At 52.1% G+C, this 24194-nt stretch overlaps 1 protein-coding gene across 2 annotated transcripts; it reads right to left on the bottom strand.

Annotated features, from left to right (window-relative positions):
• Positions 1 to 621: 621 nt before the first annotated feature.
• Positions 622 to 9478, bottom strand: DPF1 (double PHD fingers 1). Of its 2 annotated transcripts, none has more exons than XM_037030803.1 (12): positions 9379 to 9478; positions 7842 to 8002; positions 7658 to 7765; positions 6263 to 6390; positions 5914 to 6003; positions 5474 to 5552; positions 5146 to 5277; positions 3067 to 3117; positions 2858 to 2977; positions 1812 to 1924; positions 1133 to 1244; positions 622 to 1041 (listed from the first exon to the last, which is right to left on the bottom strand). In XM_037030803.1, exons 1-12 carry the CDS (start codon positions 9405 to 9407, stop codon positions 971 to 973), a joined length of 1194 nt encoding a protein of 397 aa, XP_036886698.1. In that variant the 5' UTR covers positions 9408 to 9478; the 3' UTR covers positions 622 to 970. The 2 variants fall into 2 exon arrangements, with proteins under 2 accessions (XP_036886698.1, XP_036886699.1); XM_037030804.1 differs by having other exon boundaries at positions 1133 to 1214.
• Positions 9479 to 24194: the final 14716 nt, after the last annotated feature.

Here is a 24194-nt window from a genome sequence, read left to right as displayed (position 1 = left end):
AAGGGGGGGCATGCCTGGATTGGGAGAGACCCCCCCAAACCCACAACCTCACCCACTTGCAGTCTCAATTCCCCTTTTTTTTTTAAACCCGAACACCAAACACACACAACCACAAGAAACAACCACTCCCCCTCACTACCTCCAAAATGGCCAGCAAGGGGGGCAGCCCGGCCTGGCCGGTGGGGATCAGGGCAGGGGGAGGAGGAAAACTAGTCCAGTTGCAGAGGCTGTGCTTCTCGTCCCAGCAGGTGCTGGGCAAGGGCCCACCTGCCCCACCAGCAACACCTGTGGCTGTGGCAGGTGGGTGGGGCTCTCAGGGAGGGGCAGGAACGGGAACAGAGTTCAAAACCATGGTTCACATCATGCAGTATCCACGGTGGGCACCAAAAGGGAATGCGGGGTGGACACCACACCCACCTGCCCTGGGCAAGAGGGGGGCCTGGTGCCCACCTGGGGTTGGGGAGGCAGGGTAGCTGCAGCTCCAAGGCTGGGGGAGGGGCAGCCAGGCGAGACGCTGGCATGGACTGGTGCCCTGTGGACTCGCTCAGCAGTGCCCCTCGACCCAGCCAGGCCTCATAGGACTCTTTGTATATATTAATTTCTTCTTTTCTTTTTTTTAAAAACTTTTTGACTTTTTCTTTAGAAAAAGGCTGGGTTCAGACCGCCGGCCGGCATCCACCGCCCCTCGTGTCCGCCCAGAGGCGGGGTATGGCTTTGAGGGGAGCAGAAGCCCCTGGTGCCCGTTTGCCAAGGGATGGGGAAGGAGGAGGGCGAGGAGCCCTACTGGGCGCCACCAACCCACAGGGCAAACATTCCACTTGCACAGAGGGAAGGGGGTGGCCCAGCCCCCTCTCAGGCTCCCCGCTCCCCCTCCCACTGCGGGGCGTTAAGGACGAGGAGAGAGTCGGGGAGCTCCGAGAGGCAGGTGGGCAAGCACCACCTCAGAGGTCCAGGTGAGCCAGAGACAGGCCTAGGTGAGCGTGATGTAGGCAGAGGCCTTCTCTTTCAGGTGCCGGAGACAGAGGTGACAGCTCCAGCTCCCTGCGGGGGTGGCCGGAGGACAGGGAGTTAGGCCCCAGGGACCTGAGGGCCGTTCAACCCCACCCATCCAGGGGGCGGGGCCTCCTCTCACCTTCCGGGGGCTCCGCCATGGGGGGGCTCAGGCAGTACATGTGGTAGCCGCGGTCGCAGTCGTCACAAAACAGCAGCTGGTCCTGGGGGGTGAGACCTGCCCAGCTGGCACCCTGGGGGCACGGGCACCAGAGACGGGGTGGGGGGCCGGGGCAGGGGCCAGTCACGGGGGCTGGGGCAGGGGGTCCTTCCACAAAAAGGGCTCCCAGAGGTCTCTGTGCCACGGAATCTTCGCGAAACCTTGCTCGGCTGAGCAAAGCACCCCTGGGCACTGTCAGTTTGCAATCTGTGGTCTGGGCTTCGTTAGATTTGGTGGAACACTTAAAATGATGCTGAAACAGCCTGATCCCAGCTCTGGAAACAATGGACATGGGTTCAGGTCCCGGCGGTTCAGGCCATCGCCCTAGCCGGCTGACCGTGGGCACGTCATTTCCCCTCTCTGTGAAGGGGGGACACAAGCACCTACCTCGGAGGGTGGTTGGGAAGAGTCAGAGAGATGAAGAGTATTAAGTGCCGGGCTCAATGAATGGCCACTAACAATAATAATAATACAGGTTACTAGTGGTCACCAGGGAGGGGACTCCAGAGAAAGGCTTTAGGCCCAACTGGCAAAGGCGGAGGTGCCAGGTGGGGAGGCCGCCTGGGGGCATGTCCGGGGGGGGCGGGGCGGGGGGACTCACGTCGTTCTCGGAGGTGCCGCACAGGCTGCAGGACTTGCACTCGATGCACTGCCAGCGGTACGTGCGCACGGCCGCCGTCATGTTCACCGTGAACTGTAAACACGAGGGGTGTCCTGGGGGCCGAGGGGCAGGGATGCAGTTAGGGCTCATCACACCCCTGGTAACTGGTGGCCCAGGGTGCCCAGGGTGCCCAGGGTGCCCGGCGACCCACAGCAAGCAGTGCTGCCCTGGCCATCAGTCTCCTACTTGGCCACCATGGCAACCACACTCTGCTCCCCAGCACACCATGGCAACCACATTCCATTACCCACAGTGCTGTGGCAACCACTTCCTACCACCCACAACACTGGGCAGCCACATTCTGTTAACCACATAACGTGACAACCACATCCTCCCAGTCACGATGCCATGGCAACCACCATCCAGTGTGGGGGCACCCCGGGGTTCCCTGCAACCCAAGCCCATTACGCAGGGTGCCCCAGCCACCAAACTGTTCACAGCAATGCCATGTGGTGCCAGTCCACCAGTCCCCCGTCCCCCAGGGCCACAGCTCCCCCCTGCTCCCCCCAAGTGCCACGACAGTCGTATTCCACCACCCGTAACACCATAACCACAATTCGTTCCCCACTAGGCGAGGCAACCACCGCGTTACCCACAGGTCCACCATGGGAAACCACATCTATTAACCACAACCCCACGGCGAGCGCCCTCTGTTAGCCACAGAGCCCAGGCAGTGGCGATGCATCACTTACCCTCTCGGCCCCCTCCCCACCGTGCCCCGGCAACCAGCTTTCCCTGCTCCCCACCAGGACAAGCACGTGTCACTACCCGCAATGCAAGACAACTGCATCCCAGAGCCTCCCTGACGCCATCAGCTTCCCACAGCCCTCAGCAGCCGGGTCAGCCCCACCAGCTCTGCTCTCCTCGGAGCCTCTGCGACACTCTGGGTCGCCCCCAGCCCTCACTCCTCTGCCTCCCATCCTCCGGGTCCGGACGCCTGCAGTCCTCTCCACCCTGGCCCCAGAAACCTGAGGTGGGGTCAGCACCTGATCGCCCACAGTCAGCACAGGAGATGAGGTCCTCAGGACACCCCGTCTTCTTGGAGCCACCCAGGCAGAAGTCACAGTAGCCATTGGGAATGACGGTGCCATCAGGCCCCTTCTTGGCTGAAAGACAGCAGGCAGGGTTGGGGTGGGCAGGCAGGGCGCCCGTCCAAGGCTGTGGCAGAAGCAGGGGCAGAGGGAGGCGTCCCTACCTGTGTGTTTCCTCTGTGCCTCGGGGACCCAGGCCAGTTCTTTGTAAAACTCTGGGGGTGGGAGGACAGAGAGAGGGACTCTCATCACAGGCAAGTCTCCACCCTGCCCCCAGCCTCAGCCCCCCAGGGGTGGACCCCTAGGTCCTGACCTGGGGGAGGTGGGAACAGAGAGTAGCCACCCTGGGCTGTGGCTGGGAGCAGAAGAGATTGGGGGGTCCAAATAATTCTCATCAGAACCCCCACAATTCCTTTGTCGTCAAGTGACATGTCCTCTTTGTTGGATAAAAACTTGGCAAATCCAGCTTCAGGAAGAGCCCCCTGCTCCCCCAGGCAAACACTTCTCTCAGACCACCAGCCACCCCCACCTGAGTCCCCACTAGATGAAAACTGGGCGGATGCCACCGGCCCAGGTCTGGTATGGAAACATTCGGACAGAACAACCTGAACACGGAGATGCCTGGGTGCGGTGGGGAGACGATAAAGGGACAGTGCTCTCCCACCAAGGGATGGGTGTGAAGACGGTCTTTCCACTGGTAGAGCCTCCCCCAGGCCCCCGCATCCCTCCGCCGTCACAGGCCGTCACCAAGGGCTCCCAGGCCACAGACCCTGCCCCTCCAGCAAAGCTTAGCGAAGAAGGGAGAAAGGAAGGAAGGGAGTCATCTATCACCCCCCTCCCCAAGCTCTAATTGAAACAATAAATCAGACCCAGAAATATTATGCCTGGCCGGGAGGGAGGGAGGGAGGGAGGGAGGGGGGGGGAGAGAGAGAGAGAGAGAGAGAGAGAGAGAGAGAGAGAGAGAGAGANACAATGAGTCTATCGCGCAGTAAAGGATCTCAGGGGTGGACCAAAGCATCTTGGTCTACCATCAGGATCCAGTTGCAGTCATCAATATTCTCCAGTGGGGCTTAGAGGCAGTTAGCCAGTCATGCATACTAGACCAAGAAAATGAGTATCCTTGACATTGTTTCTTTAAACCACAACTTCTGGTTCCTATTTTCAGTCTTTTTATTGTTAAATTTATTGGGTTACCTGTTCCTAAACATCCTTTCTAAAACCAGCTGCCAAAATTCTGCTTGATTTAGCATCCTCTGTTGAGTCATCCGGAAGAAGTGATCTGCTGAGGTAAGTCTAGGGAAAAAGGGCGAAGAAGCCATGTAGGTGACCTACAGTGGTGTTACTACAAGCAGGGAATGAGACTGCAAGGTCAATAAAGGAAATGGGCTGGACACATGCTACATTAAAATACTATTCACTTGGAAATCACAACTGGTCATCCACTGAACACCATATAAGGAAAATATAACAAAGTCTGTTTTTATCAGGCCTCAATATTCACAAGATATTCATTCAGGAATCCATAGACCAATGAGTATGAAAATGGATTGTTAATAACTCAGGTTCCATACATTAATTTTGATGTGCTCATCATAAGAACAGAAGCTCTCCTGGGAACTCAAGGTAAAAGAGACTTATTGTATCTATACTAAAGAGAGTTTAATGTTGAATTGAATGAAAATATGACTTGGATGTCTTCTTTATTTAAGAGCATAGGTGCCTCTCTGCTCCCTCAAAATCTCTTCTGCTCTTTTCTCTCACTATATTTTCCATTCTATATTTTAAACCTATCTGCCCAATGTTCTTTCTCTAGGATGTAACCATCCTGAGAAGTGTCTTTTTTCATCTTTGCATACCTAATATATAACATGCTACTAGGTCTACCAATTCACTGACAAATCAAGTCATTGTCTCTTTTTTAAAATCCTCACCTGAGGATACATTTACTGATTCTGGAGAGAGGAAGAGGGGTGTGCATGTGTGTGTGCGCGTGTGTGTAGAGGGGGACAGAGGGAGGGGGGGGAGAGAGAGAGAGAGAGAGAGAGAGAGAGAGAGAGAGAGAGAGAGAGAGAGATGGTTGGTTGCCATGGCAACCCCAGAGCCAGCTTCCCCATGGTTGGTGGGGGGAGGGGACCGCTGAGCTGGAGATTTTCCAGAAATGTCTAACGTGCCCCCTCCGTCCCAGATTCCTAGCCCCCGTTCTCAGGGCCCCTCACCAGCCCACGGCCCGCCTGCCTGCTCACGTTTGTGGTTGTTTTTCCGGTGGAAGGGCAGGGCGTGGCGCTCCGCGTTCTCCTCCCCCTCCTCCTCAGCCAGGTGGGTGTGGGTGTAGTGGTAGCTGAGCCCCGGCCGGTTCTTATACCGTTTCCCACAGACTGGAGAGCAGAGGAGCAGGGCGGGCGGGTGAGCCCTCCGCAGCCTCGCCTGGGTTCTGGCCTCCAGGATCGCACCCCACCCCCTCTGCCAGAGGCCTGAGCATCCCCCTACCAGGGCCCCCGAACAGAAGAGGGGCCAGGAGGGGACAGGTCACTATGCCCCACTCTCTCTCTCCCCCTCTTCAGAAGGACTCACTATCACAGACATACGGCTTGTCTCGGTCCTCCAGAGAAGTGGTGTCCTGCCGTTTCCGGAGACCCCCGATGCCATATGCCTGGGGGAAGAGTTAGGAGTGAGGGGCCTGAAAAGGGACGGCACTGAAAGAGCCTCATCATGTGGGCCGGAAAGCTGCGTCACAGCTAGCCGCTTCCTAACAGGGGGCCTCCAGCGGATCGGCCCCTCTGCGGCTCCGTCTCCTCTGCACTGCACACAGGTGTGAGGGCAGTTCTGGCCCTACAGTCTCTGGTTTGCAGGCGGTTTAATAGAGCTGAGCCTCGGCCTTCTCATCTGTAAACTGGGTATGCGATCTCCCCAGCTGTTCCGAGGGTTCAGTGAGGTCCAAGTGGGGCAGGTCCGCTCACCGTGCCCGCTTAGGGGAGGGGCCTGCTTCCAGGCGAGGGGTGATGGAGAGATACCTTTCCTTTGGCCCTGTTTTTCCTCCTGGGAATGTCATCCTCCAAGTCTTCCACCTCGAGGTCGTGTGGAAACTCCAGCAGCTGCTGTTTCTGGGCACCAGGAGAACGGAGTGGAGTCAAGAAAACGTGGGCCCTGTTCTGCTTTGGGGGGCTCTGTGCAGAGCTGGAGATGGGGGTGGCAGGGCAAGGCAGGAGGTCTTCCAAAGAGAGGAGATGTGGGAGGGCGAAGACTAAGATGCCAGAAAGCCCTAGGGAGCCAGGGGAGGTTTCAGAGCAAGGACGGGATGTGCCGGGGGCAGGAGGCGGGGGGCGGGGGGCAGAGAGCTGGGGCCCCTGGGCATGGTCCTACCTGGCAGTCCATAATGGCCTCCTCCTCCTTCAGCTCCATCTTCTTCTCCCCTGTCTCAGCACACAGGAGAGCCTCAAGGACCGGCCCTTCGGGGAGGCCTCCCTCCTTCTTCAGAGGCGCCTCACAGTCTGGGGACAAGGCCATGATGGGAGAGTCAAGTGGGCAAGTTGGGCCTGGAGGACTCCTCAAACTGCCCAGGTTGGGGGACCACCCTCGCCGAGGAAGAGAAGCGGCTTTTCCACTCTCTACCAGCAGCAGAGGCAAAGATTCAACTACACACAGTGAGAAGGATGCTCAGACCCTCAGATTCTCCAGGACACACTCAGGAGGAGACACGGCGGACCGTTGTAGGAACCTAGATATACGGAGAGACCCCAGCCAGACCCTGACTCCCACCTAGACAAACATGGAGACACACAGACATTCACACAGGACACACACACGGACACACATAGGAGAGGTACAGCCAGATCATTTGCGACAGCCAGACAAAGGAAGAGATACACCCAGACACTCAGATGCACCCAGACAAGTGGAAGAGACACAGGCAGACCCTGGTATACACCTGGACATGCACTGGGGAGATACAGACACACTGAGAGAGAATCACTCAGATACACATGGACACACACACGGGAGCTACAGTCCCTCTGAGGCAGTCAGACACACCCAGGAAGACAGCCGGGCAGACAACTGGACCCACACAGACCCTCGAATGGATGGGGAAGAGAAACAGCCAGTGGTTCTGACAGTACTGGACACATTTAAATGATAAGGCCAGACACTCTGGTGGACCAACACACCTGGGCAGCAACACACCTCATCCACCAGATGCTAAGGGAAGAGGACCTCCCGGACATTCCAAGTACCTGGGTGCTCAATGCGAGAGGCAGCCAGACACCCTGATATACCAGACGCGCGCACACACACACACACACACACACAGAAATAAGCCTTCTAATACACTTGGAAACACCTGGAATGAGACTCGGACACACTCATACACACTCCACTACAAACAGCAAGGGTTACAGTCAGATACTCTGACGCATCCAGGCTCCTCAGGCACCCAGAGGAAGAAACAGAGCCAGACACTAATACATCCCAGATGACAAGGGAAGAGATACAAAGGCTGGATACACCTAGACACCATAACACATACTACTCTGCTCTCAAACACACTTGGGCCCAAGGAGAAGATACCATCCAAAGCTCAGTCACTCAGGGAAAACCCGAGTGTCTCTGGACGACACACGGGCAGACACACAGCCAGCCACTCAGACACTAGCTGCGGGGAGGGGAGGTGAAGGCTCAGACACACCCGCACACTGCCACACAGCGAGGTTGCTGGGGGAGCACGTGGAAGATGCCCCAGGCACAGACGGCTCCACCCACCGATCTTGTACTCGCAGGGCCTGAGTCTGGGGTCCTCCAGGATGTTGAGTCTCCGTTTCTTTCTCCAGCAGCGGGCGGGGTACGTGTAGATCTGTCCTGGGGCCAAACCTGGAGTGAAGCAGGCTGTGAGACTAGGGCTTGGAGGCCCCCGCCCCCGCCCCCGCCCTCGCCCTCCGAGCAGTACCTGGCCCTCGGTGGGTCTTCTCCATCCAGATGTAGCAGTTGTTCTGGGCCACACCAGTCTGCGAGTCGAGGAAGGGCAGGCGTAGGCTGCGCTCAGCGCACAGGCGCGCGTTGTAGCTGCGGCAGTGCTCGATGGCTTCGCGGTAGAAGTCTTCACCCAGGCTGTGAGGGGCGGGGAGCGGGTGGGCGGCTGTCAGCAAGGGCAGGAGCGCCAGGTGGCGCAGGACCCCTCCCCTCAGTCAGGAGTGGGTGGGCTGACACTTCCAACCTCACCTCTCCCTTCCCGTGGCTCCTGGACTCAGGAGCCCCCCACCTGGGACTCAAGCAGGCCTCAAGCCAATGAGTAGGTATACACAATATATAAACAAACAAAAATACACCAGGACCCATCCATATGTGCACATATCCAAACACACAACTCAGACAAATCACACATAGTCACACCGCTTCACACACAAAGAGAGACATATCCCAAGACTCACAAAGAAGAAACAGATACATCTCACATGTGTGCACGTACACACACCCACTGAAAAACAAATATCCCAAACCACACAGTATAGAAACAGATCACACATACACCCATGCACAAATGTGCACCACGTATCCAAAGCCACAACATAACAAATCACCCACACAAAGACACACAACGTGCAGACAAACATCAGACACACCACTCCACACATATACACACTTAAGTATCCAAACATACATATAGACACACAAATATTGAAGGGATGTTAAGGCAAACATATGCACTCACACATATATCCAAAGACACAACACAAATCACAAACACACACACACTATACAAAGAAATCATACAGATTCACCCAGGATACACACACATTCACAAAGATATACAATATAGAAACCAACACCTAAAACACTGCATATTCAATCACACAAAGACACACATATTTATGACATAGAAACGTGTATCTACCCATATTCACACAAAAACTTACACATAGATACATGTGTACCTACACACCCAAAGACACAGAACACAAATGATGCACAGTTTCAAAGGACATGTACACACTCAAAGACCCAAAGACCCAAAAATACCTAGTGTGGAATAAAAGAAATGAAACACATCTCCACACACACATCCCCTCAAAACACACAGCACGAACAAGTGACCCTCTATACCCCGAGACAAAGGCAGTGTGGGCTCCACTCAAGTTTACCCAGGTCTCCGCACCGGCCCCCGCCGCCCCCCCACCCCCGCGGCCATTCCCATTTCACCCGCTCCCCTACCCAGGGGTCGCAGGGCGGAACATGACCCCTGCCCAGAAGAGGGCTCGAAGAGGACTCTGAGTTCCCCACACCCTCTGCTCCTCCAGGAGTAGCGCATCGGACCCCGTTCTTGCCAGAGACCCAGACTCACACACTCGCACCCCTGCGCAGCCGAGCCCACAGTGACAGCCCCCTAGGCACCCCATCGGCCCCACCCCCAGCTGCCACACACACACACACCCGCGCAGACACGCCCGCGCGCGCGCCCTCTCCCGCCTCCCGTTGGCCGGTATCACCTCAGGGGGCCGGGGATGACTGTGGCCATCTTGCTCCCCCGGTCCTGCCCCCAGCAGGTCCCCGCCGGGTCGGTCCTCCCAGCGCTCGGGCGGGCGCGGAGGCCGCCCATCCATTCATTCCCGGGGGGCGGGAGCATGGGGGTCACAGCCAATCAGGACGGTGGGGCGGGCCCGCCCGGGGCAGGCTGGGAGTCGTAGTCCAGGCCTGGCGGCTGGCGGGTCCACGCCGGGGAAGGGGTGCAGAGGTGGGGCCCAGGCAGCGCGCAGAGTCGCTCACACACTCTCACTAACACATCCGGTCTCACGGGCCTACACTCACATGCACACCTGGACTTGCCCACCCACGCACGGCCATTTACACACAAATTCACACGTATACTACTGCCGCCCACGTAGACTCACGCACACTCCACTCCCACACCCCACATACATACATTTACACTCACACACACTACAGTGCCGGGAGACTCGGAGACACCGTGCAGGTGCCCACACAAACGTCCCACCAACATCGCCGCGCTCTCGCAGACGTTAGCTCACCGACACTGTCCCTCCCCAGGTCCACACCCCAGTCCCTCCTAGCTCCAGAGAAGCCGCCCTTACTCTGTCCCACTCGGAGCTGTCACTCTCACAGTGACCCCGCCCAACCTGCTCAACGGTTTTGCAGGCCTGGCAGCCGCAGTACTAGTTAAGAGCTATGGCCATACCTCCTAGGTTCAAATCCTGGCTTTGTTACTTGGTGGCCATGTAACCTCAGGCAAATGGTTTACTCTTTCTGGGTCTCAATTTCCTCATCAGGGTAATGCCTCATTGGGTTGTCGTGAGAATTAAATGAGTGAATATGAGTAAATTGTTTTAAAAGGTACCTGCTTGCCCTGGCTGGTGTGGCTCAGTGGATTGAGCACCGGCATGAGAACCTGAGGGTTGCCAGTTCAATTCCCAGTCAGGGCACATGCCTGGGTTGCACATGCCTGGGTTGCACGCAAGAGGCAACCACACAGTGATGTCTCTCTCCCTCCTTTCTCCCTCTTTTCCCCTCTCTCTAAAAATAAATATTTAATATCTTTTAAAAAATGTTTTTAAAAAAGATACCTGCTCAATCAATTTGTTCACCCACCAAGAGAATCTGTACTAAGATAGAAAATGGTAATATTACCATTAGAAAGACTAATGCCTGGCACATAGTAAAGGTTCAATAAATATTGAAATGAGTAAATACACTGAACACCCACCACGTGCTGGACACAGTTCTAAGTGCTTTACAGGGACTAACTCATTTGGTCCTCATAATGACCCTCCCGGGTGATGCTGTTATCACCCGCTTTTTCCGGGCGAGGACTCTGAGGCACCGGGAGGTGCAGTTACATGCTCTCTGCTTTGGGGGGATGTTTGAAGAAGGTTCGACTGAGGGAAGGATTCACTCCCCCAGATGTCTGTGTCCCCAAGTGGCCCCTACCATCTTCTCTCTCCCACTGTTACCCACAATGACTCTACCCTAAGGGATCCCCAGCGAGTGAGCTGACTCACCTGGTCATCCACACTTCCTCAGTTTCTCCATGCACACACCCACAGCCCTCCTAGTCCAAACTTTGTGGTCAGATTTGAGCCTCTGCCTGGGTGAAAACACCCACCAATGCCCTGTCCACCAGGGGCTCTCCAGCAGACAGAGGAGGGAGGAGACACACTAGCCTTCACTTCTTTTGTGAAGTGCCTTACAGGGACTGACCTCACCTCCCCCTGGTGAGAGAAACCCTCTCAGGCCTCGTATCCCATGGTCACTTCTACACACACACACACACACACACACGCCCACACACACAGCCCTCTACTCTTAGACCCCTTCCACAAACTCTCCCCATGTGTCCCAGGTAAGGCCTTGAGGGAAGGGTCTCTGCTTCACTTCTGGCCCAGAGATGCGACAAGGAGAGAGGTCAGGGGTGCTGGAAGCCCACACTCCCGTTGGCCTCCAGGCCCCTTTACTGGCTGATCCATGTGTCATCCATAGGAAGCCCTGCCCCTGACTGAACAGCTCAGTTCAGAGGGTGGGGGCCCTTGCCACCTTCCTTTCTCACCTGCCCCCACCTCACAGATCCCCAGCCCAGCACACCCTCTAACATTTCCTCCCCACACCTCCAGCCTCAGAAACCCTGGCTTGCTCCTGCCCCACCCCAGAGCCCTCGGATCAATTGTATCAATTTGGAGCCTTAATGTAGACACTCCATTTGACCCACAGACTTCCATGGTCACTTGGGGAGGGGCCTCCTTCCCTTTTCTCCCCCCTCACCACCTTCACAGACCCCTCTCCCACACCTGAACTCCCAGACCCCCCCCTCCACCCACGCTCTGAGGGAAACCAGACCACCAATGAAATCGATACTGATACTACCAATCACTACACTTAGTCACAGTCAGGCTCCATACCGAGAGCTCTACAAATATCAAACAGCCCCGTGAGACAATTAGAACTGTTGATTCCCCCAATTCACAGATGGTAACACTGAGGCTGGGGGATGGGAGAATTAATGGCTGGAGCTGAAGTTTGAACGCAGGCAGTCAGAATTTCTGAGGACTGCACCCTCCAGCCTCCCACTTCCAAGATTAGACTTGTATATTCTTTCAGGGGTCCCAACCCTCACCCCTGTAGACCCCTCCGAAGGTGACAGCAAAGGAGGGTGCTGGCATTTCTGACTCTGGCCTCCAGGTCCCTGCACTGGGCTACCGCACACATCCTCCTAGGGGGCTGGGCAGGGTCAGAGTGAGGAGGCCCGTATTTCTGTGTGCAGGCCCACCAGACACTGGAACAGGGTCACAGCCCCTTGGGGGATATCCCTCATAGCGGAGACGTCTATCTGGGTGTAAGAATTAGGGATGCTGAAAGGTATCGGTCTCCCTCACACACCATCTCACACTGACCCGAGCCCCTCTCAGGCCCTGCGAGCCCTCTTTTGCTCAGGTAAAGCCTCAAGCGTAGTCGGTGCGTGCCTAAGAGCCCCGGCCCCGACCTCTCCCAACTTCTCCGCTCCAAAACCAGAGCACCCGGGGGCCTTAGGTCAAGCCACTGGGCACAGCCCTTGAAGGGGGGGGGTACCCTGGGCCCCTCCCGTCTCCTCAGCCCCCAGCTCACATTGCTCAAGGTCAAGGCAACGAGGGCAAGGGGTTGGAAGAAGGGTGGGGGAGGTAATCCTGGCCCCTTTGTGCGGCGGCGCCGCGGGCGCGGGCCATCGGTCTCCTCCCCCGGGGGAAGAGGGGGAGGGGAGTGCGCGCTCCCCGGAGGGAGGACTGGAGCGGCCACGCGCCTGTCACTCCGGGCCGAAGTCAACGCCTGGGAAAGGGGGTGGGGAGCTCTGGGACCTTGTAGTGCAGGGTCCCCGACGAGGGAGAGAAGCATAGAGGGAAAGGGAAGGAGAGAGGTAGAGATCGAGGAAGGCTAGGAGAGGGGAGATGTGGGAGGGAGCTAGGCGCGAACCCAGACGCCCGAAGAAGGAAGCTAACGCGCGGAAGAGGGACTCGGACAGGGAGAAAGGGAGGCAGCCCTCGGAGACTCAGGGCGCTCCCAGCATCCTCTCTAGAAGCACCTGGTACCCAAGAGGATGGGAGATGCTCGAGTTAGGTGTGTAAGGGCTGGGAGAGAGAAGAATTCCACGGTCTAAGCTGACTGGGGCATCGGGTCTTCCAGGTCCCGAAGACTCGGGGAGGAATATAAAGAGACAACGGGGATCTAACCGGGAACCCCCGACGTCTCAGCTCCCGTCCTACGGCCGCGTGGCCAGAGAAAGAGGGAGAAAAGGGGTGGTGAAGACCCTGGAGACTGAGGTCTGGACTTAGGAGTGTGTACTCCCAGACCAAGAGCCTGGAAGAAGGAGAGCTGGAGGCGGAGGAGAGGGAAGCCCCTACTCCCTCTCTGGGTGGGGGAACGGCCTCTGCCACTCCCCAGCCCGTGCCACATTCCTTCACTGACAGCGACAAAGAAGGAGAGCCCCCTGTGACTCTGTTGGGGCTCCCCACCCCAACCCCAGGGGCCAACAGGGGGTGACGGCGCGCTAGTGGGGGGGCTTTATTCAACTACCATCCGCGCACTGCCTCCCCTCCCCAACGAGGGCAGGGGAAGGGCGGAGAGATGGAGGGACGTGGGCGGCGGGGACACTCACGACTTGAGTGGGTTCTGAATGGCGGTGGCCATGGCCCGCTCAGCTGGGCCGCCTCCGGCCGGGGGCGCCGCTGCAGCCGCGCGCGGGCCCAGCCCGGCCTGCGCCGCCCGCTCTGCCGCCCAGTGCGTTACGATTTCATTCATTCTTGGGGCTGCGGCGCGAGCGGAGCGGGGCGGGCCGGGGGCGGGGCTCAACCAATCCCCGCGCCTTCCGGCGCACGACGGGACGTGGAGTCTAGGGGCGCGCGGCGGCGCCCGAAGGCACCCCTGGCCAGACTACACGTCCCAGGGGGCATCAGGAGGACCTCGCGCCCATTGGCCGCTGGGGATACAGGGCGGGGCTCTCCCCAGAGCATCCTTCCCTCCTCCCTGGGTGCTCCATTCCTAGCTAGGGCTCTCCATGTTCCAGGCACCGCAGGCAAGGGAGCAGGTTGTCCCTGGCTTCTGGGTCTCCCCAGAGCCTGTCGTGGATTCTTGCCTATGCCTGGTTTGTCTGGGTGTCTCTTCTGTGTAAGCCAGCCTGTGAACCAGCATGGGGGGGCGGTTAACCAACGCCTTTGTTCATTTATTATGTCTGCTGTGTGCCAAGCACCCTTCTAGGCCCTGGGACAGAGCAGTGACCAAAGTCACTGCCCTCACAGAGCTGTAAAGAAAGATAGATGATAAACCATAAATAAATAAATAAATAAATAAGATTATTTTAGAGAGTGATAAATGCCATAAAGAAAGGGGAAGCTTCTCTGAGGAGGTAACATTTAAGCTGAGACCTGAAAAATTGCCAACCATGCAATATATGGTGAAAGGGAACAAGCCTGGCATATTCAGTGACCATTAAGAAAGCCAATGTAACTGCAGCGGAGTGACTGAGAGGGGAGACAAGGTTGGGGGAGAGGGCAAGGATCCAGATCATGTAGGGCCTTGTAGGACATTATGAAGAAAATAGACTTTGTTCTAAGTGCAATCAATCATCCTCAACTCCCCTCTTCTTTTCCACACACAGACACACACACACCAAGCCCATCCGCAAGTCCTGTTATCTCTACATTCGAGAAAGAAATCCAGGACCCACCCACATTTTTCCTCTTCCCAGTCCGCTGCCTCCCATCGTCTCCCAGCTGGACAGCCGCACGGCAGCCAGAGTGGACTGTCTAGAACACATGGCACCACACTGCTCTCTGGCTCAAACCCTCTGCCGACTTCTTTCACGATCAGAATACAAAGCAAAGCTCTCACTATGCCCTCAAAGCCTTTCTGGACCCCGTCCCCAAACCCCATCACATTTCTGACCTTAACTTCTTCCTTGTTTTTCTTGGCTTACTTTGCTTCTGCCCCATTGGCCTTCTCTCTGTCCTTGGAACATTCCCGCTCTGCCTCAACCATGGGAACTTCGCGTCGGCTATTCCCTGTGCTAAAATGCTCTTCAACCATATACCCGCGTGGCTCCATTACTTTATTCAGGGTTTTTTTTATTAAATGTTACCTCCTCAGAGACAACCTCAACTGAAATAGCACCGCCACAATTCTCTGTCCTGTGTAATCCTTTATTTTTCTTTCAACACATCATAGTTTGTGGTCATGCTGTAGACCTGTTTAGTCATTTGACTTACTGTCTGCTCCGCCCAGCCGAATACCAGCACTTATGAGTTCAGGGACTGTTATTCCACCCACTACTATTTCCCAGCGTTCCTCTACTGGGGCTAGAAAACGGCCTGAAAAAAACAGCTGATGCTCAATTATGACCACATTTGGTGAATACATAAATGAGTCAATCAGTCATTATGTCCCCTGTCTCTCCACACTGTCGATATCTGAGGCATGCACCTGCAGGGAGAGAGCCAGGTAGGCTCTGGGCTGTGCCCTCCCACACACTGACACCTGGACAACCTGAAGGGGGCAGCGGCGGGGATGTGTTAAGGAAAACTTCCCAGAAGATGGTCTGGAGCTAAAAGACAAAGGGAAGGGAGAGGTTAACAGGCACATAACAGGGAGAGTACTATGGTCCCCAGCCCTGTGTGGACATGCTGGGGACACAGCAGTGATGTCTCTGATAGCTCTGCCCCAGGCTCTGTCTTAAGCTGATGGTCCAGTAGGATAACAGACCCATCACCACAGAGCCGCCAAGAGTGGGAAATGGGCCAGGGCCAGGACAGAGAGGCCCCTGACCCAGTCTGGCGTTCCAGGGAGGGGCTTCTTGGAGGAGATTTCAGAGTTTTTTTGAGTCCTCACCTCCTACCTCTCTGGACACACGGCAGATCCCTAGTCTAACCTGATCTTCCTGTTACCCCAAATGGTGATCCCTGAAGTTCCAACCTTTGGTTACATCTAACCCTGGAACCCAAGGAACTGGCCACGAGAGGGCACTGTAGCCCCAGTCTTTGTCTGGCACAGGCTGCTCCCGAATCCTGACTCAGGAGAGACATCCTTTGGACCACGGGGCCAGCCAGTAAAGACGCCCGGTCCCCCAAATCTGAGACTCAGACCCTGTCCAGGACGTGGTCACCAGGGTCTGACTCCCTCCCCACCGAAGGTTCCTGTGGAATCACTAGCAGATCCTCCATCCCATGTGGGTGAGGCATTGGGACGTTTGAGGAAGACACTAACCCTCACCCCATGCCTCTCTTCCCCACTAGTCTTCAGAGGATATAGCTTTCCCCTAAGCTGCCTAAAGATATTTGAACACGACCTTCAGAAGTCCCCTTCCCAGATGGAGACTGAGGCACAGAGAACTTGAGGCTGGGGTTACGCAATACCAGGGCAACAATAATCATGATTAATAACAATAAAACAATAATAAGGTCCGGCGGATTTAGCTCTTCCTGTCTGTCAGACCTGGTGCTGAACTTTTACAGGTACTGCATCACTGAGTCATACAAACCAGACTTAGGAAGCAGGGACTTGTCACCTCAATATCACCTCAGCATCAGACAAGGGAACTGAGGCTCAGAGGGCAGTACCCTTGCCGAGAGCCCCCCCACCCATCAGGTCAGGCAAATCCGGGATTTGAACTGAGATCTGACACAGACACTAACACTTCTGAGGAGTGGTGGGGTTGTTGACTTCCTGTGTCAGAATCGTCGTCCCTGCCCACTCACCACGCCCCCCAGTCATAGGCATTTAGGGTCTCCGAAGGCATGAGAATCTGTCCCTAGCAGGTCCCCGAATCTTTCTAATGACCATAAAGGCCAGAGAGCCATTGGGTTAGTGTTTGGGAACAAACACAGAAAGGAGAGACAAAATGTGGTTGAAGGGAAGGTTCCCAAGCTCTGGGGTGGGATGAGATGCTCCTATGGGGTTGATCAGAGGCCACAGAGCCAGTAGTGGGGTGTGGGCTCCAGAGGCCACCTTCCGGTGCCCGCTGTGGCCCCGCTGGAACTTCCTGAACCTTCCTGGGACTTCATTATTCTCATCTGTTAAATGGGAATAATAGTTCAACCTCACAGTTTCGCGGTGAGGATGCTGCGGGTCCGTGTAAAGCACTTAGAACAGTGCCTGGCACATTTAGCACACAACACATACTATCTGTGTTCATAAATTCCTGTGGCCGAGGGTTTTGCATGCATAATCTCAACAGCACAGTGGGATGGGCAATATTGCCATTCCCCAGAGACGTGTAGTCTCTGGTTGGAGTTCACAAATCAGTGGGGAAGCCTGGACTTGAATTCGGGTGTGCTGCCCTGACAGGGCAGCTGTGAGGCGCCCTGGTCGCTGAGCACTCTGACCTCCGCCAAGTGCCACTCGAACCCGGCAGACTCCTGTCGCCCTCACAACCATGCTGAGTGGGGGCTGAGGTGAGACCACAGCAGGAGGGCTGTTAAACCTTTGGGAAGGAGTTTGAGTCTGATTCCGAGGGTGAGAGAACTCAGTGCAGTTTTCTTGTCGTGTTGTGCTTTGATGTGTCTTTATTATTTTTTCAATATTTTATTAAATTGTTGGCGTGACACTGGTTAACAGGATCATCTAGGTTTCGAATGTGCATTTCTACGATACGAGATCTGTACACTGCACTGTGGGCTAAACAGAAACATTTCAGGCCAGAAGGCAGTGGTGTGAAATATTCACAGTGATGAAAAGCAAGAACCTACAACCAAGGCTACTTTTCCCAGCAAGGCTATCATTTAAAATTGAAGAAGAAATAAGGAGCTTCCCCCAAAAGAAAAAGCTAAAGGAGTTTGTTTTTTTAAATATATTTTATTGATTATGCTATTACAGTTGTCCCATTTTCTCCCTTCATTCCCCTCCACCCTGCACACCCTCTCCCACACACATTCCCCTCTTTAGTTCATGCCCATGTGTCATAAGTTCTTTAGCTTCTACATTTCCCACACTATTCTTGCCTTCCCCCTGTCTATTTTCTCCCCACCGTCTATACTACTTATTCTCTGTACCTTCTCCCCCCTTCTCCTCCTCCCACTCCCCTGTTGCTAACCCTCCATGTGATCTTCATTTCTATGGTTCCACTCCTGATCTAGCTGTCCTCTTAGTTTGCTTTTGTTTTAGGTGTGGTTGTTAATAATTGTGAGTTTGCTGTCCTTTCACCATTCATATTTTTATCTTCTTTTTCTTAGATAAGTCCCTCTAACATTTCATATAATAAGGGCTTGGTGATGATGAACTCCTTGAATTTGACCTTAGCTGAGAAGCACTTTATCTGCCCTTCCATTCTAAATGAGAGCTTTGCTGGGTAGAGCAATCTTGGCTGTAGGTCTTTGGATTTCATGACTTGGAATACTTCCTTCCAGCCCCTTCTTGCCTATAAGGTCTCTTTTGAGAAATCCGCTGACATTCTGATGGGAAGTCCTTTGTAGGTGACTGTCCCCTTATCTCTTGCTGCTTCTAGGATTCTCTCCTTCATTTTCATCTTGGCTAATGTAATTATGATGTGCCTTGGTGTGTTCCTTCTTGGGTCCAACTTCTTTGGGACTCTCTGAGCTTCCTGGATTTCCTAGAAGTCTATTTCCTTTGCCAGACTGGGGAAGTTCTCCTTTATTATTTGTTCAAATAAGTTTTCCACTTGTGGCTGTTCCTCTTCCCCTTCTGGTATCCCTATAATTCAGATGTTGGAATGTTTAAAGATGTCAAGCCCTGGCTGGTGTAGCTCAGTGGATTGAGCACGGGCCTGCGAACCAGAGGATCTCGGTTCGATTCCCAGTCAGGGCATATTCCTGGGTTGCAAGCCAGTTCCCGGCAGGGGACACACGATACATTGTGTGTCCTTGGCAGAGGCAGCCATACATTGATATTTCTCTCCCTCTCTCCTTTCCTTCCCCTCTAAAGATAAATAAATAAAATATTTTTTTAAAAAAAGATGTCCTGAAGGTTCCTAAGCCTCTCCTCATTTTTTGAATTATTGTTTCTTCATATTTTTCTGTTTGGTCATTTTTTTCTTCCTTCTAGTCCACTCCCTTGATCTGAGTCCCAGTTTCCTTTCCATCACTACTGGTTTCCTGTGCATTTCCCTTCATTTCAACTAGTTTAGCCTTCATTTGTTCCTCTAATTTGTGACTAAAATCGACCAGTTCTGTGAGCATCCTGATCACCAGTATTTTGAACTGTGCATCTGAGAGGTTGGCTATTTCTTGGTCGCTTAGAGTTATCAGCTCTGGGGCTTTGAGTTCTTGGGCCATGTTTTGGTGTGTTCTTGCCGGTTGTGTATGAGAAGCGGAGCCCTAGGTGTTCACTAGGGTGGGGCAACTCAGTCGCTGGGTTGTGACGCTGTATGTGGGGGCAGGGTCAAAGAGGGGCAATGGCGGTTCTCTCTGCTTTTTCCCAACACTGGGGCCTGCTCGGTCTGTCTCACTGCTCACTCCTTCTCTGGTTTATCTGCGCACGAATGTGTGACTGCGGTCAACCTGCCGCCTTATGCCCTCACTGGGTCCACCTGCTGCTACCCCACACCTGGGATCCGCCCACGGCTGCCTGTGCGCCTGGATCGGGAGATCTTTCCTGCCTGACCCTGCTCCACTGCTGGTTCCGCCTCTCTTACCGGTCTGGCTGAATGGTTCGTTGTTGTTGGACTTTCGTATAGTTCAATTTTCTGTGTTTTGGCTGCATTTTTGTTTACTAAAACTTTGTTGTCTTTAAACTTGGTTGTGGGAGAAGGCACAGTGTTTCCACCTACGTCTCCATCTTGGCAGAAGTCCTAATATCCAAAATTTTTAAAGAACTTCCAAAACTCAACACCAAAAAAACAACCTAATTTTAAAAATGGGCAAAGGACTTGAATAGACACTTCTCTAAAGAGGCCATACAGATGGCCAATAGACATATGAAAAGATGCTCAACATTACTAATCATCAGAAAGATGCAATTTAGCCCTCGCTGGTGTGGCTCAGTGAATTGAATGCTGGCCTTCAAACCAAAGGGTCACTGGTTCGATTCCCAGTCAAGGCACATGCCTGGGTTGCAGGCCAGGTTCCCAGTGCTGGCTGCGGGAGAGGCAACCACACATTGATGTTTCATGGGAGATATTGGTCTATAGTTTCGTGTGTATATGTTATCATCATCAGGTTTTGGTATCAGGGTTATATTGGCCTCACAAGTGTGCTAGAAAGTATTGCCTCCTCTTCAAATCTTTTGGAAGAGTTTGAGAAGAATAGGTATCAAATCTTCTTTGAGTGTTTGGTAGAATTTACTAGTGAAGACATCTGGTCATGGATTTTTATTTGGGGGAAGGTTTTGATGGCTGTTTCAATTTCCACACTACTGATCAGTCTATTTAGGTTTTCTAATTCTTCATAATTCAGTCTAGGAAAGTTAGATATTTCTAGGAACTTATGCATTTCTTCTAGGTTATTTAATTTGGGGGCCTGTAGTCTTTATAGTATTCTAATATGATTCTTTGTGCACCTGTGATGTCTGCAGGAACTTCTCTTTCTTTTCTGATTTTGTTTACATGGGTCTTTTTTCTCTTAGTGAGTCTAGCTGGGGGTTATCAATTTGATTCATCTTTACTTTTTTTTTTTTAGCTGGCACTTCTTTAAAATGATTTTATTTATTTATTTTTAGAGAGGGGAAGGGTAGGAGAAAGAGAAGAAAAACATCAATAGATGGCCTCTCATATGCGCCCCTACCAGGGACCGAGCCCACAACCCAGGGATGTGCCCTGATGAGGAACTGAACTGGTGACCTTTTGTTTTGTGGGGTGTTGGCCGAGCAACTAAGTCACAGCAGTCAGGGCAATTTTATGAATCTTTTAAAAGAACCTGCTCTTCGTTGTATTATTTTTTTGTAGAGCTTTTTCGTTCTCTATTTTATTTACTTCTGCTCTTATTTTTACTATTTCTTTTCTTCTGCTGAATTTTGGTTGTTTTTGTTCTTCTTTTTCTAGTTGTCTAAGATGTCCCGTTAAGTGGTTTCCGTGAGGTTTCTCCTGTTCCTTGAGATAGGCCTGTAATGATATAAACTTCCCTCTTGTTACTGTTTTCACTACATCTCAGAAGTTTTGGTATGTCGTATTGTCATTCTCACTTGTCTTTATATATCTTTTGAGTTCACCTTTCATTTCTTCTTTGACCAGTCATTTAAAAAAATTTTTTTTAGATTTTTATTCATTCATCTTTAGAGGGGGGAGGGAAGGAAAGGAGAGAGGGAGAGAAACATCAATGTATGATTGCCTCTCATGCATTCTCAGCTGGGAACTGGCCCACAACCCAGGCAATGTGCCCTGACTGGGAATCGAACCGCAATCCACTGAGCCCGTGTGCAATCCACTGAGCCCACGCTCAATCCACTGAGCTACACCAGCCAGGGCTGACCAGTCATTTTTAGTGGTATGTTGTTTAATCTCACATATTTGTGGATTTCTTTACTTCCTTTTTGCAGTTGATTTCTAATTTCAAAGCATAGTGGTCAGAGAATACGCTTGGTATAATTTCAACCTTCTTGAGTTTGTTGAGGGTAGTTTTGTGACCCAACATATGTTCTATCCTTGAGACTGTTCCATGGGCATTCGAGAAAAGTGTACAATCTGATGCTCTGCAATAAAAGGTTCTGTAAATGTCAATTACATTCATTTGATCTCATGTGTCCTTAAGGCTGATATTCTACTGATTTTCTGCTTGGATGATCTGTCTAAAGCAGTCAGTGCAGTATTCAGGTCCCCAACTGTGATTGCATTTTGGTCTGTTTCTCCCTTTAGTTGTGTGAGTAATTACTTTGTATGTTTCAGTGCTCCCTGACGGGGTTCACATATGCAACATTAAGAAGTGTTACGTCTTCTTTTTTTTTCTATTTTCTTTTTTAATCCTTACCTGAGGACATGCCTATTGATTTTTTTTTAGAGAGAGGAAAAGGAAAGCAAAGAGAGAGAGAGCAAGAAACCTCAGTGTGAGAGAGCAACATTGGTCAAAACCAAACCTGCCACCTAGGTATGTGCCCTGGCAGGGGGTTAAACCCATGTAGGGATGATGGTTCCCACCAAATGAGCCACACCAGACAGGGTGTCTTCTTGAGGTAGTGCCTCTTTACCATTACATCATTCTAAAATGTCCATCCTTGTCTCTCGTTACCTTGGTTGTCTTGAAATCTATTTTGTCAGATATAACTCCTGCTTTTCTGTGGATGTTATTGGCTTGGAGAATTGTTTTCTATCATTTCACCTTTTTAAGTATACTTTATAGATTATGCTACTACAGTTGTCCCAATTTTTCTCCCTTTTATCCCCCTCTACCCGGCACGACCCTCCTTCTAGCATTCCCCACACCCAGGATCTACATATAAGTTCTTTGGATTCTCCATTTCCCATACTACTCCTAACCTCCCCCTACCAATCATGCTTCTTATTCCCTGTACCTTTTCCCCCATTCTCCCTTCCTCTCCCCACTGATAACCCTCCCTGTGATCTCTATTTCTGTGATGCTGCTCCTGTTCTAGTTGTTTGCTTAGTTTGTTTTTTAGGTTCATTTGTTGATAGTAGTGAGTCTGTTGTGCTTCTACTCTTTATATTTTTAATCTTTTTCTTAGATAATTCCCTGTAACATTTCATATAATAAGAGTTTGATGATGAGCTCCTTTAACATTACCTGATCTGGAAAGTACATTATCTGCCCTTCCATTCTAAATGAGAGCTTTGCTGGATAGAGCAATCTTGGATGTAGGTCCTTACCTTTCATGACTTGAAATACTTCTTTCCAGCCCTTTCTTGCCTATAATGTCTCTTTTGAGAAATCAGATGACCGTCTTATGCGAACTCCTTTGTAGGTAACTCCTTTTCTCTTGTTGCTTTTAACATTCTCTCCTTATCTTTAATCTTCGGTAATTTAATTATGATGTGTCTTGGTGTGTTCTTCCTTAGGTCCAACTTCTTTGGGACTCTCAGCTTCCTGGACTTGTATGCATATTTCCTTCACCAGATTGGGGAAGTTTTCCTTCATTATTTGTTCAAATAAGTTTTCAATTTCTTGCTCTTTTTCTTCTCCTTCTGGCACCCCTATGATTTGAATGTTGGAACATTTAAAGTCATCCCAGATGTTCTTAAGCCTCTCCTCGGTTTTTTGTTTGTTTGGGTTTTTTTTTTTAACTCTTGTTTCTTTATTCTGTTCCTGTTTAATGTTTATTTCTACCTTCTGTTCCAAATCTTTTATTTGAGTCCTGGTTTCCTTCCTTTCACTGTTGGTTTTCTAAGTGTTTTTGTTTTATTTCACTTTGCATAGCCTTCTCTTCTTCCTCTACTTTGCATCTGTACTCAGTCATTTCTGTGAGCACCCTGATTACCAGTATTTTTAACTCTGCATCTCGTAGGTTGGCTACCTCCTCATCTCTTAGTTCTTTTTCTGAAGTTTTGATCTGCTCTTTCATTTGGGCCATATTTCTTTGTCTCAGCACACCTGTTACATTGTAAGGGGTGGAGCCTTAGGTGACTACCAAGGCAGGGCAACCTACAGTGGCTGCACTGTGGCACAGTATGTGGTGCACAGGTCAGAGAGGGAACGATGCTGCTTGCTCTGCTCTCATCAAACTTCCCCCACTACATAAAAGTGAATTGGGCCCTTCTGGTGCTGATTCCTGGGTGGGTCAGTTTGTGTACATTCTAGGACCTGGTGAGTCCCTCCAAAAGACTCTTCTCTGACAGTGGAAGTTTCTCCCGCTGCTGCAACCCCACAGGTTTTTTTCAGTCAGAAGTTTTGAGGCTTTATTTCCCCACACTGGAACGCTAGGTTGCATGGTCTGTGTTGCTCCCCAGTTGTTCCTCCTGGTTAATCTGCATGCAAATATGGAACCTCCCAGTCCACCAGCTGCCACCTCGCCTGCTTGGTCCACCAACTGTCATCTTGCCGTGCACCTTTTCCACCCAGCTGCCTATCTCTGCCCCTCCTACTGGTCTGGATGAATGTTTCTTCTTTAACTCATTGGTTGTTCAACTTCCAAACAATTCGATTTTCTGGCAGTTCTGGTTGGTTTTTTGTTTTTAAATCAGTCATTGTCCTTTTGGTTGTGCGAGGAAGCTCAGTGTATCTATCTGTGCTTCCATCTTTGCCGGAAGTCCCATCCTCTCACTTTGACTCTCCCTTTGTCTTTGCAGCTGAGATGTGTCTCCTGAAGGCAATATATAGTTGGGTTTTGCTTTTTCGTCTAATCTGCTACTCTGTGCCTCTTTTTTGGTAAATTCAGTCCATTTGCAGTTAGGATGATTATTGATGTGTGAGAATTTTCGACAGCCATTTTATCCTTT

Source organism: Sturnira hondurensis, unplaced genomic scaffold (assembly GCF_014824575.4).
Source record: "Sturnira hondurensis isolate 20B ecotype Veracruz unplaced genomic scaffold, ASM1482457v3 Scaffold0020884, whole genome shotgun sequence".
Classification (NCBI taxonomy): domain Eukaryota; kingdom Metazoa; phylum Chordata; class Mammalia; order Chiroptera; family Phyllostomidae; genus Sturnira; species Sturnira hondurensis.
This window is presented reverse-complemented; position numbering and strand designations above follow the sequence as displayed.